Source organism: Cottoperca gobio, chromosome 4, assembly GCF_900634415.1.
Source record: "Cottoperca gobio chromosome 4, fCotGob3.1, whole genome shotgun sequence".
In the NCBI taxonomy this organism is placed as follows: Eukaryota; Metazoa; Chordata; class Actinopteri; order Perciformes; family Bovichtidae; genus Cottoperca; species Cottoperca gobio.
Window position 1 is genome coordinate 25,982,213 of NC_041358.1, and position 21,010 is coordinate 26,003,222.

At 40.5% G+C, this 21,010-nt stretch overlaps 2 protein-coding genes across 2 annotated transcripts; one reads left to right on the top strand and one right to left on the bottom strand.

Moving 5' to 3' along the window:
* Positions 1-310: 310 nt before the first annotated feature.
* dnttip2 (deoxynucleotidyltransferase, terminal, interacting protein 2) lies at positions 311-5,602 on the top strand. Its single transcript, XM_029429648.1, has 7 exons — positions 311-385; positions 917-2,916; positions 3,546-3,684; positions 3,910-4,005; positions 4,180-4,344; positions 4,453-4,562; positions 5,294-5,602. Exons 1-7 carry the CDS (start codon positions 311-313, stop codon positions 5,388-5,390), a joined length of 2,682 nt encoding a protein of 893 aa, XP_029285508.1. The 3' UTR covers positions 5,391-5,602.
* spata6 (spermatogenesis associated 6) lies at positions 5,428-20,809 on the bottom strand. Its single transcript, XM_029429649.1, is given in 12 exon segments — positions 5,428-6,915; positions 6,918-7,003; positions 9,360-9,520; positions 9,914-9,951; positions 10,347-10,449; positions 11,731-12,165; positions 15,946-16,026; positions 17,716-17,840; positions 17,966-18,007; positions 18,136-18,184; positions 18,899-19,036; positions 20,699-20,809. Coding segments are annotated over 12 exon segments (1,365 nt in total). The 5' UTR covers positions 20,786-20,809; the 3' UTR covers positions 5,428-6,895.
* Between the last annotated feature and the right edge of the window lie 201 nt (positions 20,810-21,010).

The window sequence follows — 21,010 nt, forward strand, 5'->3', positions numbered from 1 at the left end:
AAATGTTTTTCTGTGTATTATTTTCCACTACGCCAAACAACACTAAGCAAGACAAACTCATTAATATTTTCAGTAATAAAAGCACATCATTTGAATTTCTTCACAATTGTGTAATACCAGAATAAATGGACGTAGATAAAAGAAAGTACAATTCACATCAAAGTCTCTGGTAAATGTTTTTAAAGACCCTGAACACCTTCCACTTCACAACTCTGAGATCGTCTGCTCGGCCTGTATCTTACTTCCGTCTATCGATTAGTTTAGTCTAGTCTTCAAACCGGAAGTGAGAGAGGAGCTAGCAGCATGCAAGATGGTGGCCACCAGGAGAGGAGTACGCGTGTACTCTCCAACTAAAACAAACTCAGACCAGTCCTCGGATGTCCCGGTACGTGTGACAAAGAGATGTTATGTGAACCTGTAAATGTTCAGAGATCATGTAAATGTTTAATTACGAGGTGGAGGAGGCCCGGCACGTGTCAGTTAGCCTGTGTGTGAGTGTGAGTGCGCGTGCGCGCCGCTCTGATTCACGTGGACATACTATCTTTGCTTTCAGAGTTTGTAAACGTTTCGATGTTTTGATAAACGTGGGGAAAACATAAAATAAAATACAAACAAATACTGTTTGGGTAAAGTTTGGTGTGTGCGCGTGCATGCTTTGAGTTATCTTTAATTTAAAGAAAACTAAATGAATCACACATGCTTTCAGTTCTTCATGATTTGTTATGGTCTTATTCAGCATAAATCACAAAGTACAGACTTCAAAGTGTGCAGAATGCAACATTTACAAAGATGGTTTAAGTCTTTGTTGTGGGATTTGTTGACGATAAGAAACCTTTTGAATGTTCCTTATCTGTTGGGATAAAGCTGGCTGTAGAACCAGCTGTACTAATATCTATGTCTAATTTCTGCCACACAGGCCACTCCTCCCACTGTTCGAAAAACCAGGAGCACCGTTACTCAAGCAGGAAGCCCCACCAAACATGCCCTGGAGGAGACCAGCAGGCAGCTGGAAAAAAGCGAGGGACGTCCCCAGGTGTCTTCACCCACGCTGAAGAGATGCACCAGAGCTTCCAGACTCCACAGTCCGGATCAGCCATGTACTCCCATGGGCTCCACCCACGAAGACGTGTCCGAAGTGGAGTCGTGCTGCTCGACCATGTCCATGGAAATACCGATGACGCGCACCAGGGGGGGGAGGAGACCGCCCGGCGCAGTAAGTCAGGAAGATGAGGAGGTGTCCGAGGTGGAATCATGCTCTTCTGCAGTGTCTGAATGTAAAGCTGGCCAAAGTGTCCGCCGGAGCACAAGGAGGAAGACGATCCCTAAAAGCCAAAACTCGGCTCACGTTGAGGCCGGAGACGTCAAGGAGGCAGACTCCCAGAGAGTCACCAGAAGCCAGAGAAAACCAGCTCGCACCGGATCATCTGCCAAACCACAAACGGAGGACTCGGAGCTCTCGGATGCTGAGAGCAGCGTCTCAGCGGTTAGGTCCACCACACGCAGAAGTACACGATCCAAACGACAAGTGATCCCCATCAATTTAGACGATGCCTCGGAAAGCTCTCTGTCCCCTGCACCGAGAGCTCGAAGGAGCCTGGCAGCCAGAGGGAAGGCAGCAGCTGCTGTAGACTTCTGCGAGCCCCTGTCTTGTGACTCTGAAGGGTTTGAGTCCGGGCCCACATACAGTATGAGGACGCGTAGAAGGGGGAACAAAGCCGGGGACTCTGACTCCTCGGTGGGCAGCCCCGTGTCCACGCGAAGCAGAGGGACTCCCTGCAGCAGCCGCGCAGGCTCAGGGACCAGCACGACTCTGGCCCCCAGGAGTTTAGTCAAGGACTGTAGTATTGTTATTAAAAAAGCTGCGGAGCTAGCTGAGGAGGACACTTCTTTAAACGAGTCAAGGCTAGAAACTACAGTGATAGCTGTGGACGCAGACTGCACGCTGTTGGAGTCAGATGAGAGCCAATCATTGGAAGAAAACGAAGGCGTGAACTGTCCTGATCTCGATCCGATAGAGGCAGAGACACTCGGCGAGGAAAAGGGAGTCATTGTCATTTCAGAAGAGGACGCCCCCCGCAGGTCTCCCCTGCTATCAGACAGCCCTGCTTGTGCTGAGGAAGCTGTGAGTAAACCTGCAGTGACTGTCGGACGCCAGCAGGAGGAGCCGTGTCCTGAGAATGAGGACGGAGACATCTCTGAGACGGAGAGGATGCAGGAAACAATCCCGCCATCGGAGCCGTTAAAGCCTTGTCCATCAGCTACAGTGACATCATGTGAGAGTGCTTCTGAAATCACAGAGGAGGCTGAAGAGAAACATGAAGCGATGGAAGTAGCTGATGTGGACGCCCACACACCACAGGGAGCTGCGGATGCTGTTGTGGAAACTGGGCCCAGTGAGGAGGAGAAAATGGAAGTCAGCTCATTGCAGAGCGATGCTCAGCAGGTGGTCGACTCCACTGACGTCCAAGTCGAGTCCATTCAGGTGACATCCAGCCAGCAACACAATATCACAGTGGAATCTGACACTGAACAGCAACCTAAAGACGTCATCATACAGAATACAAAAATAATCAGCCTGCTGGAGAGCAGCGAGGACGAAGACGCTGAAGACACTGAAGACGCAGACGCAGAAGATGCTGAAGTGGAGGATTTGGGGGACCAGGAAGAGGAGAAAGCAGGGCCGTCCCAGAGGTCTAAAGCTGCAGCTGCATCAGTTGATGGACTGTTTATGATTGACACTCGGCCCGGACAGGAAGTTGATGAACAATACTACGAAGAGAGGCCAACAGGGGAGGAGAAGAAGGCCACGAAGGAGGAGGGAGTTGAGCAGGAGGAGGAGTTTGTGGACGAGGAGGGGGATGACGACGAAGAGGACGAAGATACAGAAATCCTCTACGCGTGTAGAAATCCTGAGTTGTAAGTATATGATGGGTGGCAGCCACACGCGTATGTATAATAATTTATCTATTTTTAACAAATCCAGTTAAATCCATCATTGTCACACATTTGTTTACATGTATTACACTGAGATAAGGAGTCATGTTGACAAACTTAAAGAGGTCAGAGCTAAATGTTAAGCAAAATAATTGTATTGTATTGATCAAACATGGACACACACATTAAAGGACAGTGAGCCTGTAAGTGACACATAACGTGGTTCTTTATCACATTACTATGTTAATACAAACATTTACCCCCGAGTGTACCAGATATCTGTTAGAGATGTATAAGCCAAATGGTAAAATCTCCCACCTTCTGGGACAATAAGCATATTTCCCTAAAATGCCGAACTTTTCCTTTAAAAGATCAAACCAATTGTCTGCCTCACAATACTTTCTGTTCCTGTCTCGGCCCATTTGCTGCTACTGAAGACACAGATGCTTTTGGGCATTTCTTGATATTTGTTAAGACTAAAAAACAAATTTCACTCGACTTTAAGAACGGAGCACATGTAGACAGTAAAGCCACATTAATTCTTCTTCTTATATGTTATTATTATTATAACCGTGTGCCTGAGGAATCTTCTCTGAATCAATTTGTTTCAGGAAAGAGTTGTCCAGCCGTATTGACCCTGGCATCAGGATGAAGGAGCTCGGGGGTTTGTACATCAATTTTGATGGCAGCAAATCAAAAGCCGTCTCCAGTTCGCTGCGAAAACTAAAGGAAAAGAAGATCCAAGATGAGGTAAATAAGTGATTGATTATTTTTTCCCTTTTTGAAGGGGATCTGTGATGCAGAATGAATAATGAACTTTATAGTTATGCGAAGACGAGTAAATCCAATAACACCTGAGCGTGTTATTCATGGTCTCGCTCCAGCTCTGTGTGACTTTGGCCTTTTTATCTCTGAGTCGTAGTCTGTTGACAGTTTGGTGCTTTGCAGTGTTGCAGTTTTTGTTGTTGTCCTCAGGTGATGAAGAAGAGTGTGATGGGAGCGGACTTTGAAAAGAAGGATGCAGTGCCTCCGTACAGTGAATCCCAAAAAGCCGTAAAGTTGAAACGCAGAGTAAGTTTGACAAAGCGAGTCTTTGGTTTATACTGATTCTCTTCTCTTGGATCATGTTTCATTTGTGGAGTCAGTTATGATGACACGCCATGGCCCGAGTCACAAACACATTAACATAAATACAGTACAGGCTTCTGTAACGCTCGTTAAATAATATAAATCTGTCTTTCCCAGGTGGAGAAGGCGAAATCGACAGGAGACGGTTGGTTTAATATGAAAGCCCCAGAGATGTCTCAGGAGCTGAAAGGAGACCTGCAAGTCCTGAAGATGAGAGGCGCCACGGATCCCAAGAGGTTCTACAAGAAGAGCGACAGAGATGGCTTTCCCAAGTATTTTCAGGTCCGTAGAAAACACCAGTGTGCAGCTACTAACAGTCTGCAACACTCAAAGGAATCATGTTTCTAGATGTAGTGCATTTGATGGTAACTTTAAGTGCATGTGATGCAGGTTGGTACGGTGGTGGACAGCGCAGTCGACTTCTATCATTCCCGTATTCCCAAGAAGCAGAGGAAGAGAACCATGGTGGAGGAGCTGCTCTCTGATGCTGAGTTCAGACAGTAAGTTAAAATGAGAACAAAGAAACGCTTTCACTGGATGTGTCTTTATTATGACACTAAAGGTGTGATGGTGCGTTCAAGCGCACGGTGCACTTACATACAAGGTCAATGCAAAGGTGCTAATGAATAAACGTGCGTCAATTTAGGTTAAAATGTAAGTTGAGATTCTCCTCTGCCAAACTCCATTCAGAAAACAAGCATTTTAAAAGTTGTTTGCTCGCCGTCTTGCGGACAGAATGATCATGTAGTTATTTCACAGCAACATCTGTTAATGTTGAGTTCTTGCTGCTGTGCTAAACCAGATTAATTCAGCAAACGTGTGTGAGACGCAGCCACAGTGGTTGAGGAAACGTTGTTGGTATCGATAGATGTAAGCCCCGCCCTCTTTGGCTCGTCGAGCGCGGTCAAAGTGAAAATGTGCTTCTCGTTTGGTGTTAACACAGTATTTGTGATTTAAAGAGAAATCTACTGAGTCTGCTGTCACACATTATATCAAAGTATGTAACCAATGATGCATTTATAATTCAGGTTACAGACTTTGATGGGTCACAGAATTCATTTTTACACCTCGGCAGGTTTTGCTAAGCCGGTGTAGCGTTGTGTTGTGCGTGGGCAGGATATTGTCAGGAGTACAGTGTGTGTGTGTGTGTGTGTGTGTGTGTGTGTGTGTGTGTGTAGATGTATTCTATTTCTGCAGACGTATAAACTGTACGTTCCTCTCGTTTTACCAGTAACAACAAAAAGAAGTACCAGCACATCGTGACGGAGAAAGCCGCACAAGGAGCCGGCAAGAAGAATAAGAAGAAGAGTAAATTCCATAAGAAGTAAATCTGAAGAACAGACTGGTGGCTTTTCATACATATTGATATTATGGGTTGTTGAATGATATTAAAACAAATTGCTTATATTTACAATTGAAACCAACCTTCTTTTTTAATCAAATGGACCTGTATCTCCCAAACACTTTACTGCACAGTAATCATTGTCTTTCTAAATATACATGCAAATGAACATTAAAATATTTTCGTTGATGACTGGTACCATGTTTGTAATGCTTCTTGTAAATTACACATCACAGCCTGAAAATGTGTCTTGTAGCATGAATAACACAAAGTAAGATGTTTAAGACCCTGATGAGACACGCTGTAAGTACTGTGGGACATTCTTTACAAATACTGCAGCGGTTTCAGACTTCATATGAATCACTATCAAGCAGTTCGACTAGATTTATCACAACCAATGTTTCATTACTGCTAATAACATTTAAAGACGATTTACATCATTTGCAATTTAATACTGTCATTTTTTAATGTATACAAACAATTTGGCCAAGTTTAACCTGCAAACTGGGCTTCAATGATGTCATGTGTTCAGACGCTGTCACTGGTAATAAAGATGAAGCAGATGCTTGAAGGTTATTAAACTTTACACCGTGACTCTAATATGTATATATATTCTATATTTCTCATTCAGAACTAATCTGTAGGTATATCTGAGGAGAGCACATTGATAAAAGATGTAATACAGCTCCCATGGTTGATTGAAAGTAGCCAGACGAGCTTTGATGAGGACACAAACACTGTTTCACTGTTCAAGACATTTCAGTGGAACACGATGGATCTGAATGACCGTTTTAATTTATGTTGAGGCTAAATTTCTTGCTTCTTCTGCTCTTTCATTCAGGATTACTTTTGTTCCTCCTCTCTCTTAAATCTCTTCAGTCTCTTGTAGCTGCTGGCTCCCAACGGTGGCTGTGGGCTACCTTCTTGTCTCTCTTTTGTGTTGCGAGAGATGAGCCCTTAACAGCTGCAGCTTACATCCTCCATGTCTTCTTCACACACACACACAATGTCGTTTCTTTATACACGAGCCAATTTCAAACACAGCTTTAGAGAAATTAGACGACGTCTCCGTTTGGTTTCACAATTGGAGCATTTAAAAAAAAAAAAAATTATATATATATATATATATAACCCAGCTGATGGGTGGGAGGGAAGCAGTGCTGCTATGCTTTTGATCATAACCCCTGCTAATGTCCCTCTTTTCAAAGAGTGACGACAACAAACACGGCTCAGCGGGTGCTTGGGAAGATTTGAAATTTAAATGACCGTCAAAAGGACATAAACAAAGATACATGTGTGTGAGATGTTTCTCACTGAATGATAAAGTCCTAAGGTAAAGAAGGTGTGTGTGTGTGTGTGTGTGTGTATCCACTCCCACAGACTGTGAATAGAGTGTATGCATTATTAGAAGCATTGGTTTAACAGTAAACAGTCTTTGTATTGTTGCCTCACTTGTTTGGTCCCCTTGTGGGCAAATCAGGATATTAAAGGTCAAAGGTCACTTGGCGGTCCCAGGTGGTTTTGTGAGTCTGCAGAATCTTCTCGACTCGGCTGTGGATCTGCTCGCAGTAGGATGGACTGAGCTGACTGGTCTGGAGCCTGAGGGGGGGAAACGTCAAATTAAAACCCCCAAAAAAACAAACTTCATGAACAGAGTTTGAGTCACATTTACATGCATCAACGTGGGCTGACAGCTTTGTGTTGAGATGTTATAAAAACAGTCAGAGTATAGAATACGTTTGTGATCATACATTAAAATGACTTATATTATGGGATCATCACTCCAAGATGTTGATGATATATATGTAGCAAGTCCACAGATTGGAGAAGCTGCATCCAGAGAATGTTTAAAAGATTAATTGATGATGAAAATGTCTCTAAATCCTATAACTTCTAAACACTAAACCAGGGGCAGCCAACGTGAGTCGCCCGCAGAGCATGTTCTAACAAAAGCACTAGTCACCATGAAGCTCTGTCTAAAATTTGTCAAAGATATTTACAAAAAGATGTGATAACGCTGAAATGTTGAAATAGATTGAGAACATAAATAAGTTTAAATATATCTGTTTCCTACCATGGTAAATCACATGTGATCAGACAGTCTCTTCACATATATGAATATGTATTATGATTATGATTATTAATGATAACATTAAAGGTGACCCGTGCAACTAATATTATTCAGGAAGTTTGTGTCAAACAAGTAGCCCTTCGTATTACTCAGTACCCTTGAAGTAGCTCTCAGTATCAAAAAGGTTGCTGACCCCTGCACTAAATAATGCTTGTGTGTGTGTGTGTGTGTGTGTGTGTGTGTGTGTGTGTGTGTCCCAAGAGGTTCTCACAGATGTTCCTTCTGTCCACTAGTCTGTGCTCTCACACAACACAAGATGTTGATGCAAAGATGAAACGACCAGAACAACACTCGACACACTCAAGGTGTACTCTGCTCAACAATATATTTTTAAAACACGTTGAAATAAATTCAAAGTGTTTCTTCCATCTAAACGTTCATTTTCTCCGTTTGTAAAGAAAGAAAGCAATTTCACAATTGACAGAACCAGTGGTGCATCTGAGCTGAAGGCAGAAATGTGCTTCATCAATACAATATAAATGTGTTGGCAAGTTGGCCACAGGCAGTTATGAGATTGTGCACTGACAGACAGACAGAAGTGAACAGTAATAAATTCCAGTATTGCTTCTCATCCACGTCTATTTGTGGGGAGTGGAAGGGTGATGACTGTCTGACTGACTGGACGGGGTGTTGGCGTGGCTCGCAGAGTGGGAATGGAAGCGTTTCATCTGTAATCAGATAAACTCGCTACCTGCTTCAAAAAGTCATCAAGGACGAATCATCCAGAGACATGAATAGACTGAGACTTGTGGGCTTAGGGAGCAAACGTTGCCACTGGCATCTGTCATTTTCTTTATAGATCAAAGATTCGTGGTAAGACGTGTCCCTCTCCCTGTCTGAGGGAATCTACAAAGGCCAGCTCTAATCTCCCACCCTGCAACTCCTGTCGCGTTTTCAATTGAGAGAAAAGTATCATTCATTTCCTACAATTTACTTTGGAGTTTAAGATTGTCTATTGATTTTAATGTTTACTTATGGACTGAGCAGGAGGGAAGGGGAAGGCAGAGCACAAACAAACAAACAAAACGGAACATCGCTCGCGTCGTCGGTGTGCTCAACTCACAGCTGCCGCGATCAATGACGAGGTCTCTCTGAATGTATTAAAGCGTGCATCGGGTCAAATGCATCAGACTCAAGCTGAAACGCAAATCAATACCATTTCCCCCTTTTGTTTTCCCTTCTCTCTGCCACCTCTCTCAGTAATGAACAAACATGACAAGACATCAGCTTCTGTAATTTAAGAGGTGGAGGGGAAATCATCCTGGCTGTCGAGTGTGATCAAAATTAAAGATTGGACGCACACACACACACACACACACACACACACACACACACACACACACACACACACACACACACACACGCAAGGCAGCGGCAGTGTATGACTAACATCTCATGGGATTGTCGTATATTTGTCGTATACTGTAATTGGAAACTCATACAGGTGCCTCTTTTGCTTTTAATATCTTTTGAGCAAACACCAATGGTTTGCACAGATGGATCAGGAAAAATTCAGGGCAAACACCACATAAGGAGGATTATGTTTTCTTCTGCTGAATGTGAACAAAATCGTCTGCTTTTGTGGCAACAAGAACAGTCTCACCTGTTTGAGAGCCTCGTCAATCCACAGAACATTTTTAGGTCATCCCATGAAAACATTAAGAAGTTACGATCGCATTGTATGCGTGTTGTATTAATAAGCATGTTGCTGAAGTGCCTTTTGGTCATTGTGTATTGTTCCCCGTTTACAGTTTGAGAAACATTTCAGAGATTCAGGTATTCACAAGGTCGGGTTGAGGGGAAGCGTTGCATTCGAGTGTTTACCTTTCTCTGAGGGAACGGCTGAGATTCACAGGACTTCTGGAGTTGGACACGCTCAGGGTGCTCTGAGCTGAGGCAGCTCCTCTCACACGGCTTTGGGTCTGAGCCTCAAGTCTGGACCGTGTCTGTGGAGACGACTGCATCCTCACAGAACCCGACTTCACCTGGAAGAAGTCACAGGGCAACACGGTGAAAGTTAAGTGACAACTCTGTACAGTTTGCAGGATGTTTTGTCTTTTCTGAAAAAGGTTTTTTGATAAAAATTCAAATGTCACGATGGGTAAAAGAAAGTGCATCAAATCTTTAATCCCAATAGTGTGGTATAGCTTTATAGACACAATAATATGTTATCGTTACTTTTATACATTGTTTCACAATATTAAATACATCTCAAACTAAATAAGAAGACAAGTTTGAATGAAAACAGTACAAAAGAACAACTTCAGAATACTTTTCTAAGAACAAAATGCCACAACAGTAGAGTGAGTATGTACAGTATGTGTGCAAACAATGACATTGTGTCATCTGCTGGTTTTAAATGTTATAATTAGACTTACTGCTGTTCTTGGTCTGTGACTGCCCAGCAGAGAAGAATCTACAATGACAAAGACGAGTTAAACGACATCTGCTGTACTTCTTTTAATTAAACAGAAAATAAAGTTTATTCCTTAAAGATTCACAGGTGAACGTCACTCACAGAGAGGCAGCTGTAAACAGAGCCATGTGCTATCTGTGTAATCTTAGTGTAGCTTTAAACCATCATCATCATCATCATCATCATCATCATCATCATCATCATCATCATCATCATCATCATCACAGGAAGTGAAGATGTAAACAAAGACATCAAACCAGAAAAGAAAATAGACACATGTCCACAAGACAACACAACCAATCGTGATATATTAGATCAATTGCAAAAAGTCCGTCTTGGCCTCAGGTGTGTACCAGTACATGTATTGCTCTTTGCATGAGAGCGTGAAGGTCTACCTGTGTGATCTGTTGTGAAGCTGACTGAGTGCCGATGCATGCTATCACTGTGTGGAGAGGAGGAAGGAGTTGCCATCAGAGAGGCACTACTGCAACAGGAGACCTGATCAAACACAACACAAAAACAATCTGCTGTCAAACAATATCATAAAGTTAATGTGTCGCTGTGTCCCTCTACGTCGTGAGCACATGCACAGTGATGTTGTTTTGGCACTCAGCGAGGACTCTTTTCTTCAGTGTCCTGATACTGACACGTTAATCAATCACCCAATCTATCAACTTCAAATAAGAAATGACATTGGCTATATTGCATAAATGAAATCAACAGAATACATTAATCACATTCACTCTGTTCTTGGTGTTTCTTTAGTTTGTGCAGAATAAAGGAAAAGCTGCCAAAAAAGCCTCATTGTTATGCCATTTGTCTGTCAGCTCAACCCCCGAATAATCTTACTAAAAAGATCCCAATAAGGTGTGAAGAAAACAAAGACTATATTTTCACAGAAAATGCGATCTCAAAGAAGATAGGTTGGCAATGTGCTTCGCTCTACACAAACAAACAGGGAGTTGAGGCTCTGATAATGCATTCACCATGGGGCTAAGCTACTTCATTAGGTATCTATTTGTTAATTGCAGCTTGACTCTCAATTACTAGGGTTAATTGTCGACAGAAGATTCCCCCAGGAAAACTGGAGGGGGAAAGAAAACACGCTCCTCTATTTAATAAAACGCCCGTTGTATTCTAGTAAATTCCATTCATGTGTGTGACAAATACAAACAACTCTCTACCTAATCATTGCGTTTAATAACAGCATGTTAGTGGATTTTGATATTCATACCTCAGGATTAGATTGGATGTAAATGAAGAAGTGTGAATACAGAGGGGAGCAGAGGGAGGAAGGCTGTGTTGTTCTTGTCCATCAACTGTATATTCCCCACGGCTGTGTGATCAGAATATCACTCCCTTTTATATGCAAATACCTCGTAGCAGTGATGCGGCCATAATTAAAATGTTAACAAATAGCTGTGTACCAGCCTACATCCAGGATGTGTGCTATTTAAGCACAATCAAGCCCCTCAGTGAGGATAATAGGCCATATTACATGTGCACACAGTGAAACGCTTTCATGACGTCAAAATCCATTAACGGCTCAGGTAAAAAGATTAACACTGCTCTCTTATTATGCCCTCCACTTAATCTGCCCGCTAGATTATGTAAAAAATTGGGAAGCTCCCACTGAGGTTTGAACTACATCAATTCAGGATCCCATTAATTTTAACCCCTGTCCACTGAACATGTGTATTATTAGCATTAAACAAACCATCACATCGCTTCTTTTGTCAATTGCCTTCAGTTTGGAGGAATATATCTCATGTTACCAACCAAGAAGGGCGGCTGGCTCTCCGTCTCCTTCCTGAAGTGATGAGGCCCCAGCTGGAGATGGCTGAGCCTCTGCCTGGCGTCCTCTGACAGCTGGCACATCTTGCGGTGGGTGTAAGGGGACAAGGCTCGTGTCCTTGAGGAAACCGTGGGCTGCTGGTAGTCTACAGAAACTCTAGGAGAAGGGTGTTTTCTGTCTTTCTTGTTTTTCTGGGGACTTTGGCCAGAGTGGGATGAAGAAGGGGAGCGTCTGGATGTCGAGGACGATGCAGAGTTCTTAATTCTAGCCTCAACATTTAGCCTCTCCTCCCCACCTTTCCAAGAGACACAGTTCGCAAAATCTATTTTGGAAACAAGCCCGCTGGATTGCAAACACTTCTTTGCTGGACTCTCTCTGGATAAGGTTACAGATGGCCTCACTGGTGAAAGACAGCAAGTCTAAGAGTGCAGAGAGAGAGAGAGAGGGAGGGAGAGAGAAATGTTGTTCTAACGTGTCAAAGCAGCCGCACAAGTCTACATAACATTTGTCTCAGCAGTTTAGATCTCTACACAAGCCAAAATGTTTTTCCTTTACACATGCGTCAGCCTTTTTAGCCATTATGGCAGCTCCTCTCACTCTCGACTTCTCCCCGGACAAACCCATTAAACCATTAGCTAAATCATTCAGCTTAAGTGTTACAACAACAACAACAGCCCTCGCAGTCGGCACTGCCACGGAGACAACCTCTGCAGAATTACTTCAATAACTCTAATGGCCACTAACATCATTCTCCGATGCAATATCCCACTTCCTGCGGGTAATGCCAACCGGGGATAAATAAGTTAAGATAAAATGTTAACTGCATTTGATGGCCATCTCCAGTCTAATATGATAAAGAGGCATTACCTGGTTGTATAACAAAGATCATCTAAATGCTAATTAGGGAAATCACACAACATTAAAACTATTTCTTAAGAGAATCTAAATGATAAATAAATCCTCATCAAGGGTGCCATTTGAGATTAGCCTGATTTAATAAAATTAAGCAAAGTATGCTCTCCCATCTACCACCATCTTGTCAGTTCTTCACTCGACAGCTACTGAGAGTCTCAGTTTGTCTCCAACTAATGATTAGCTGCTATTTCCACTGCAGGAAAGCGGTGCTTTGAGCTTAATGCTAACTTCAGTAATGCTAACCACGTCCACGATGACAATGCTAACATGCGTAAGCTAAGTAGGTGTAATCTGTACCATGATCACCATCTTAGTTTAGCATTTAAGCGTGATTATATTTCCTAATTAGCACTAAACACAATGTACAGCTGAGGCTGATGGGGATGTCATTCGTTTTCATTAGGTCATGAACCAAAGTAGACATGAATGTCTGTACCAAATATCATGGCGATCAATCTAATAGTTGTTTACGTTTCACAAAATAAACCTATAGGTCAACCTCATGTTGTGCAAGAGGATCTCAAAGTCACTGCGATACGTCGTCTGGGCACAATGAATGTAAATGACTGGACTCTGTCGCGCCTCTAAAGAAGAAGATAATGAAACAAAGCAGGTTAGCTGCAAACTAACTAAAGCAAACATCGAGAACACTTGGAAGAAAATGGCGTTAGTCTGGCAATATGTCCTGAAACATGTAGGAAGGCTGTGTAATACCAGAGCAGCCTATTAATCATCATTAGTAGAGAAAAAGGTTTCTATTCAGCACTACACTTGTAATTACTAGAGACAATTCATCTTCAACCACAGGAACCTTAGATGATGCCCACCTCTACTACTTATTAGAATTTATTCTGTACCCTCAACATCTATTTCACATATGTCCATCCTGGCAGATGGATCCCTCCCAATTTTTCCCTGCTAATTGGGTTTTTTTGGGGAGTTTTTCCCGTGTCCACTGCAAGCGTCTAAAGACAGAGGGTGTCGTAAACTGTACAGATTGTAAAGCCCATACAAACAAACTTTGATTGATTGGTTGGTTGGTTGATTGATTGATTGATGGAATGTATGTATATTCTACCAATCCTTCCAATGTTGGACAGGTTCACTGGAAAAGAAAATTACCTGCTGGTGGCACGAAAAACAAAAAGGCAGGGGATCACCAGAGGCTTTAGAATGAATCCTTCGGGAGTCCTGGCCGTCTGTACTGAATTTCATGGCAATCCATCCGACAATTGTTGTGATATTTCAGTCCAAAGTGGTGGGCTGACAGGCTGACAAACGGACTAAACTAAATTGCCACCCTTAGCTGCTAACGTGGCTAAAAGTGACTTTTGGATGCAAAATGGTAATCAAATGACAATAATAACAATTTACAAAACCTTAGAGCACCAGATAACATCTGCAAAGAAAGAGTAAGACAAACACCGAGAGTATATTTATCACTACAGTTTCAAAGGGTTTTGTGAAAGTTGCCATCACTCTAAATCTCTATTAAAAAAACAGGACAAGGTTTGTCAGCTGGGTGGGCGGGCAGGCAGTCAGGGAAATGCCTATGCTGAGGAGCCATTAGGAGAGAGAAAATGGAGAAATTCTACTGTCTGACAGCCACAGCGGTGCTCTGATCGAGACATCCCCCTGAGGGGCCAGGAGAACACTCTGACAATCTGCTTCGCTGTCAATGACATCCCATTTAAACAAATAGCTAAGCTTAGGTTACTACGACTGGGAAATTCATGGTAGTGTTTTTGGCACAACATGCCAACCGCTGCGTGATGGATCATATGTTACAAACAGGACTGTTAGTGAAAGATTTTCATTCTCACTGTGTTTTTTTTTTTATAAATAACACTTGTTTTCAGTCTAGATTTGGAGCCTTATTCTACCCTCCCCATATCCATCTGCGAAGATTACCTCTGCCCACACATGTTTGCCCAGTCACACCAGACCATGAAGGATAAGATTAAATTGAAGTAGGGCTGTAACAAGGATTACTTTCATAATCAATTAATCTGCCTGTGATCTTTTTTTCCCATGAATCATTTGGGAAAACAAGTCGAAAAATGGCCATCAGAGTTTCCTGCAGCCCAAGGTGATGTCACCAAATTGCTTTTTTGTCTGACTAACAGTGCACAACTAAGACAAAGCAACACAGTAAATCCTCACAGAGAAGCTGGAACCAGAGAAATGTTTTTGTTTGAAATATGAAAAACAATTACTCATTTGTCAAAATAGTTTATCGACCGATTATACAATAAAATAAAATAAAAACTCTACACTGAAGAATGCAACAGTGGATGAGAACATGCCATAAAACAAAGCTTGGGAGTGCCCATACAGGGAAAGGAAGAAATAAGAGCAAGAGAGAAACAAGTCTGAAAATTCTCCCAAAAATAAAATGTGATTTTTTTTTTTACGCAGCTGTGCACAGTTACCCTTTAAAATCCACAAGGACACCATGGCAGAGATGCAGGTGACCCTCATCTTGGATACTTAATGTAAAAAGCTGACTGACAGACTGGTTCTGTGACAAACATTGTGTAAACTCCCAGCTAGACGGAGATGTGAGAGAAGCCTCGCTATCAGCATCACAGATCTGCCTCCCCGTAATTACATTCACAAGGAGAGAACAGATACCCTTGAAACACTGCCAGTATGGATAGATAGATGCAGTAGCCATGGCAACAATAGAAGGTGGGTATGTATGGTGGAAACAGACAAATCTGATGGCGAGCGATATCATTAGAGCCCTCTGGAGAGGAATCTTCCCTGTTCTAGCTTTGGTCAACACTTGTACACGGTAATGCGGAGTATGAAGCTGTGATGTGTTCAGTTTCACGCAGGCTGATAAACACACTGTTTACTTGATTTATAAGTGGCACTTTGATCGGTTTGTTTTACTGTTTAAATTTCGACTAAGCAGGTCTGAAAGGCCATGAAAACAAAATGTACTACAAACAGAAAGAAATGTTTATTTATAAAAGATAAGTCTTCTTCTGAAGAGTTTTATAAACCAACAACAGACACAAAGCAGACAAAGGTACAAACATTTAGAAAAACTACAGTGTATTTGTGTGTGTGTGTGTGTGTGTGTGTGTGTGTGTGTGTGTGTGTGTGTGTGTGTGTGTTTAGGATTACTGTCCATCAGTAGCAATATCTCAGAAGGAAACATTTTTAGAAATACATTTTTGAAAGTTGTGAATCGATTCAGAATCTCAATTCCTACGTTCCCCCACCCTTAGTGGTTACGTACACACCTTTAGCATGTAATGAAAGGACACACTTACAGGTGAGGCAGTCCAGCTGTCTCTCCCATCACTCTCCTCTATGACTGATGTCGTGGCAAACTCCACTTTGGGGGAGATTCCCTAGAGGGAGAGGGACAATAGGAACAAACAACACATTTAACAGGGAGTTGGAGACAAACTTACAGACAACAGCACTGCTTGGAATACCAATTTACAAATCGCAAATCTTCAATCTATGCCTGGCGTGAAAAAAACAAATTGCAGAAAAGAGAAAGGCTCCAGTGATGTTTAAATAATATGGCATTTGGAAAGAGACATCTAAATTGCTATGTAGGCCTCACACACAAACACATAAAAGCAATGTTAAGGGGAATGGTGTTAAAAGACTATTAAATATGCCAGTGAGTGCCTCCGAGGACAAGGGGAGGATAGAAAAGCAACCCACAGCCACAGAAAGATAAAGGAATGAACGGAGGAGGAGGAGGTAGGGAGAGAAAGAGATGATATAAGAAGAGGAGGAGGGAGAAGCAAAAATGACAACATGAAAAATGACTGAAAAGAGAAAGAAATCAGTTTTCTCTGTCTGTATAGCAAAGACGGTTAACGGCTCTAAATGGAAAATGCTGTTTTCGGAAAAAGTTATTTCACTTTATCTAAGACAAAACAGTGCGTTAGCGTTGGTTATCTTAGTAGTGTATATTCCTGTTATGTGCACAGACAGAGATTAGGAGGAGACTCACTTAAAGAAAGCAAAAATCGTCTCCTAAGAATGACACGTGTAATATTGCTGTCAATCAAGCCGGACCACACGGGGAGCACAATGTGGGGTTGCTGTGACATGTGAACAACGTTTAAAACGCATAAACTTTATCTAATTCAGCGGCGTGCAGAAGCTCAGGTACCTTTGAAAACATGAATTGGTTTCTTAAATTGGTTAAGATTAGATATTAGATGACTGCAGTACAGAAACACGAGCGCACCTCTGCACATCTCTGATTGTACAAAATATCATCGGTCAAGATGAATAATATGTTAGCTGAAGCGGTATAATTAGGAATAGAGCAGTTTTTGTCTTTTGTTTGCATTTGATTTGATCATTTAATGTGATGTTTCACCACAAATTATTTTTTCCATTCATCAGGGGTGTAAACAACAAGAATAAATCGAGCATTGATTTTGTTTGCAAACACTTTTCATGCATCTTTATTGTCCGCACTTGTCAATGTGGTGTTAAATTCTATATTATATATCTATATACAGTATATAGATATACATCTATATATATATATATATTCACTTGAACAAATCTTTGTTTGCAGAGCAGTATGTTATTCTGCAAAAATTATCATTTGATTTGTGAACTCAACATTATAATGTGTTTGTAATGTGTATGTGTATATATATTTATATATTTCACAAGTTAATTACTACGGGAGATATTAAGGATTTCACACAAATAAAATATTGAATTTCTTTTTTTTATTTATGCATAATAACTGAGTAAACTGAAATGATTTTTTTAAATGAATGTACAATATGGTAGATGTAGGGTAAAATCCATACCTCTAATTGGCTATTCCTTCTCTGAGCATGTGATCAATCATGTGATCACTTGAGAGCTGTTCATAAAAGTTACTTTACGCTACTTAATAAATGTGATTGCTCACAATCAGAGAATAGTTTTTTACTCCTATGGGGACTCTTTAGTGCATTCTTGTGTCCAATTATTGAAAGTTTGATGAACAAGGGCGCAGGTGTTGGAAGGAGGGTTAAGAAATAGATAAAAGGAATCGATGGAAAGCAGCCTACAGGAAAGGAGGAGGACCTCTTCATAAGTATCTCTCTCTCTGCAGCTCCTTCTCTGGAGCTCAGTCTGGGACCAGGGTACAGGAAATCTCTGCTGCTCTCCTCCATCGTGGCTAGGACCTCACCCTCTAAAAATCAGTAAACAGGAAGACACAAATACACACAACACAAGTTAGAGAACCTGTTTTTGCAGAGTAATGACTAGATACACTGGGGACCTAATATGCCCATATGGCATCATCAGAAAGCATACCTGGAGGCACCAACTGAATCAGCTCAAAAGATGTTGTGTCAGCTAAGAGGAAGGAAAGCACAAACAGACTGTGAGCTAATGATCAGTATCACAGCTAATAGCCTATAAGCTTGCATTGCAGAGGATTCAGGACTAAGAGATGAGGAAGCAAATCCCAGATGGCTGTTTACCTTCCAGGAGGTCAGCTATATCAGCAGGGTCAACAACACCGGGGAAAGTCTGGTAAAACAGAGTACAGACAAAGCAAATCAATACTTATAACAAGATGAGGCACACAGCCAGGTAGCTAACTCTGCCATTATTCTCGAGGAAAAGTAGGCCTTTTTTATCAGGAGTTGGGGCAGTGATGTTAAAATTGGAGGGCTGCGTGTTTAAAAAGGATGCAATGTATGCAAGAGGAGAAGTTATAAACACAAGGGTTTAAATATGAACAGTTAAAGAGAAAACACCTGCTAGGATGGTGATTTATTGACCCTTACTCTTTGGGAAATAAAAGTACAATAAATAGGTATTAGTAAGATGGAACATAAAGTCTGTGATGTGAGCTGAAGACGTGTGAATATCTTTTACCAAATATTGAGGTATCAATATTGAGATATGGACATTGTAGGGTTGACTATTGGTGAATTCACACAAATACAATGTTGATAATCATCAGTAATGTGGATATAATTACTAAGAGGGTACCGGCAAATAATAGAACAGCTAGAACAGTTTGGTAAGTTCAGGAAATTACATCACTTTACTATTATGCAGCCTTTAAAACCAGGAAAAGACAACACTTGTGCTATATTAGGATATCCAAAATCTAAGACGAAATCTAGTGTCATATCACGATATAGATAAAATATCGATATATTGCCCCTGGCCCCAGTCATGGAAATTCTACAGCTTGTGCATAAGTAATGGAGGCAACATAATTATAATTCTCACCTTCACAAAAAACATTTTGTGGTGGAAGAGCAAAGGGAATGCAGGTGGCAAACAGAGAGTCTTCCTGTACTGGCCCATGATACACACACTGAGGTAGATATCGTTGGTTTTAGTCAGGAGCACTCCTGGACATGTGACCTGCACACACACAGTGTAAGTGAGTGACGACAGTTACAGATCAGATTTGGTGCTTTTGTATTTATCTTTTATTGGCAGATTTATTTCTGGTTTAGGACAAAGAAAGCCTCTATTTAAGTGTGCTAGCAACCCTTTAAAGTTTAACATCTATTTAAAGAGCAGCTATATGAGCCACAGGTGTGCTAGGAAGTATCCAAATCAGTAGGAGCTTTTTAATGCTCCCAAAGATTTTCTTTAAACTTGTAAAATTAATTAAGTTGAATTACTTTGATATACCAATTGGAAATGAGACTAAATCAGCAGGTGCTGCGCATTAAAGGAAACTAACTGTTTTAAAATCAGTGAGCTCTAAGTGGTTGTAAAATAAATTAGCATTTTGGCTCAATATTTGTATCATAATATGTCCAAGTGCATCTCTTTTAGTTAGACTAATGACTGGAGTAGGAAAAGACAAAAAGCAATTGGCTACAGAAAATATCGGATATGTCTTTGTGAATTGCAGAAATAAAAACATACTAGTTATAACAAACAATTTTAAAAATAATAAATGTGTTTATTATTTTTCTTTATGATAATAAACCCAAGAGTCCAAGCCATGTGAAAGTTAAGATTAGATATTAGATGACTGCAGTACAGACGAGCGCACATCTCTGATTGTACAAAATTATCATCGGTCAAGATGAATAATATGTTAGCTGAAGCAGTATAATTAGGAATAGAGCAGTTTCTGTCTTTTGTTTGCATTTGATTTGACCATTTAATGTGATGTTTCACCACATCAGGGGTGTAAACAACAAGAATAAATCGAGCATTGATTTGGTTTGCAAACACTTTTCATGCATATATATATATATATATATATATATATATATATATATATATTTAAAAAATATATATTTATATATATATATATATATATATATATATATATATATATATATATATATATATTTAAAAAATATATATTTATATATATATATATATATATATATAAATAAATTATATATATATATATATATATAAAATATTTTTTTGTATATATATATATATATAAATAAATTATATATATATATAAAAATATATAGATTTTTGTATATATATATATATATATATATATATATTAAAAAAAAAATATATATATATATATATAAATATATATAAATATATATATATGCAAAATACTAGTTATAACAAACAATTTGAAAAATAAGCCAGTTAAATGTGTTTATTATTTTTTCTTTATGATAATAAACCCAAGCCATGTGAAAGCCAGGAAAACATTTTATTTTAGGGGTAAATGTTTACAATTTAGTAGTTAGCAGGCTGACATTTTATTTTGAACGTCTAGTCTGCCACGCCACCATCTTTATCGGTTTATACAGATAAAAGTACCAAATAAAAGCTATTAAATCACAGCATACTCTATAATATTCATAATGTTTAAGAGGATTTAGGAAAATATATTTCTGGTGAGCTAAATAAGTAAGTTATTTCAACGTTTAAACACATTAACATGTTAAGTGTCAGCCGTTAGTTATTAACGTTAGCTCGCGAGACGAACGTTAAGGAAAGGGAAGAGGATGTAACGTTAAGCTCGTGAGCTAGCTAGCTAGCTTACAGCACAGTTTCTGAGTTTTGTATAAAAACAACAGACGCACTTACTGTGTGAATGTCCAAGTTTACGGTACATTTCAGAGACTTGTGATGCACTTTAGAGGAGGAGAGCTTCTTCTTCTTCATTGAAGCCATTCATCCAACTTTTGAAAGTTCGTTGTCATAGCTGCCAAACAGCAACAGTCACAGAGCGAGCGGATGTACAGTCATGTGACCAGAAAGTGACCAATCAAAAGCTCTGCACACACGCACGCACACACGCATTGACCTCACAATCACTGTTACATCTGCCTCCAACATTTCAATATTTGATCTCATCAAAAATGTATTTAAGTCCCCTGAAATCTGCAGTTAAGTAAA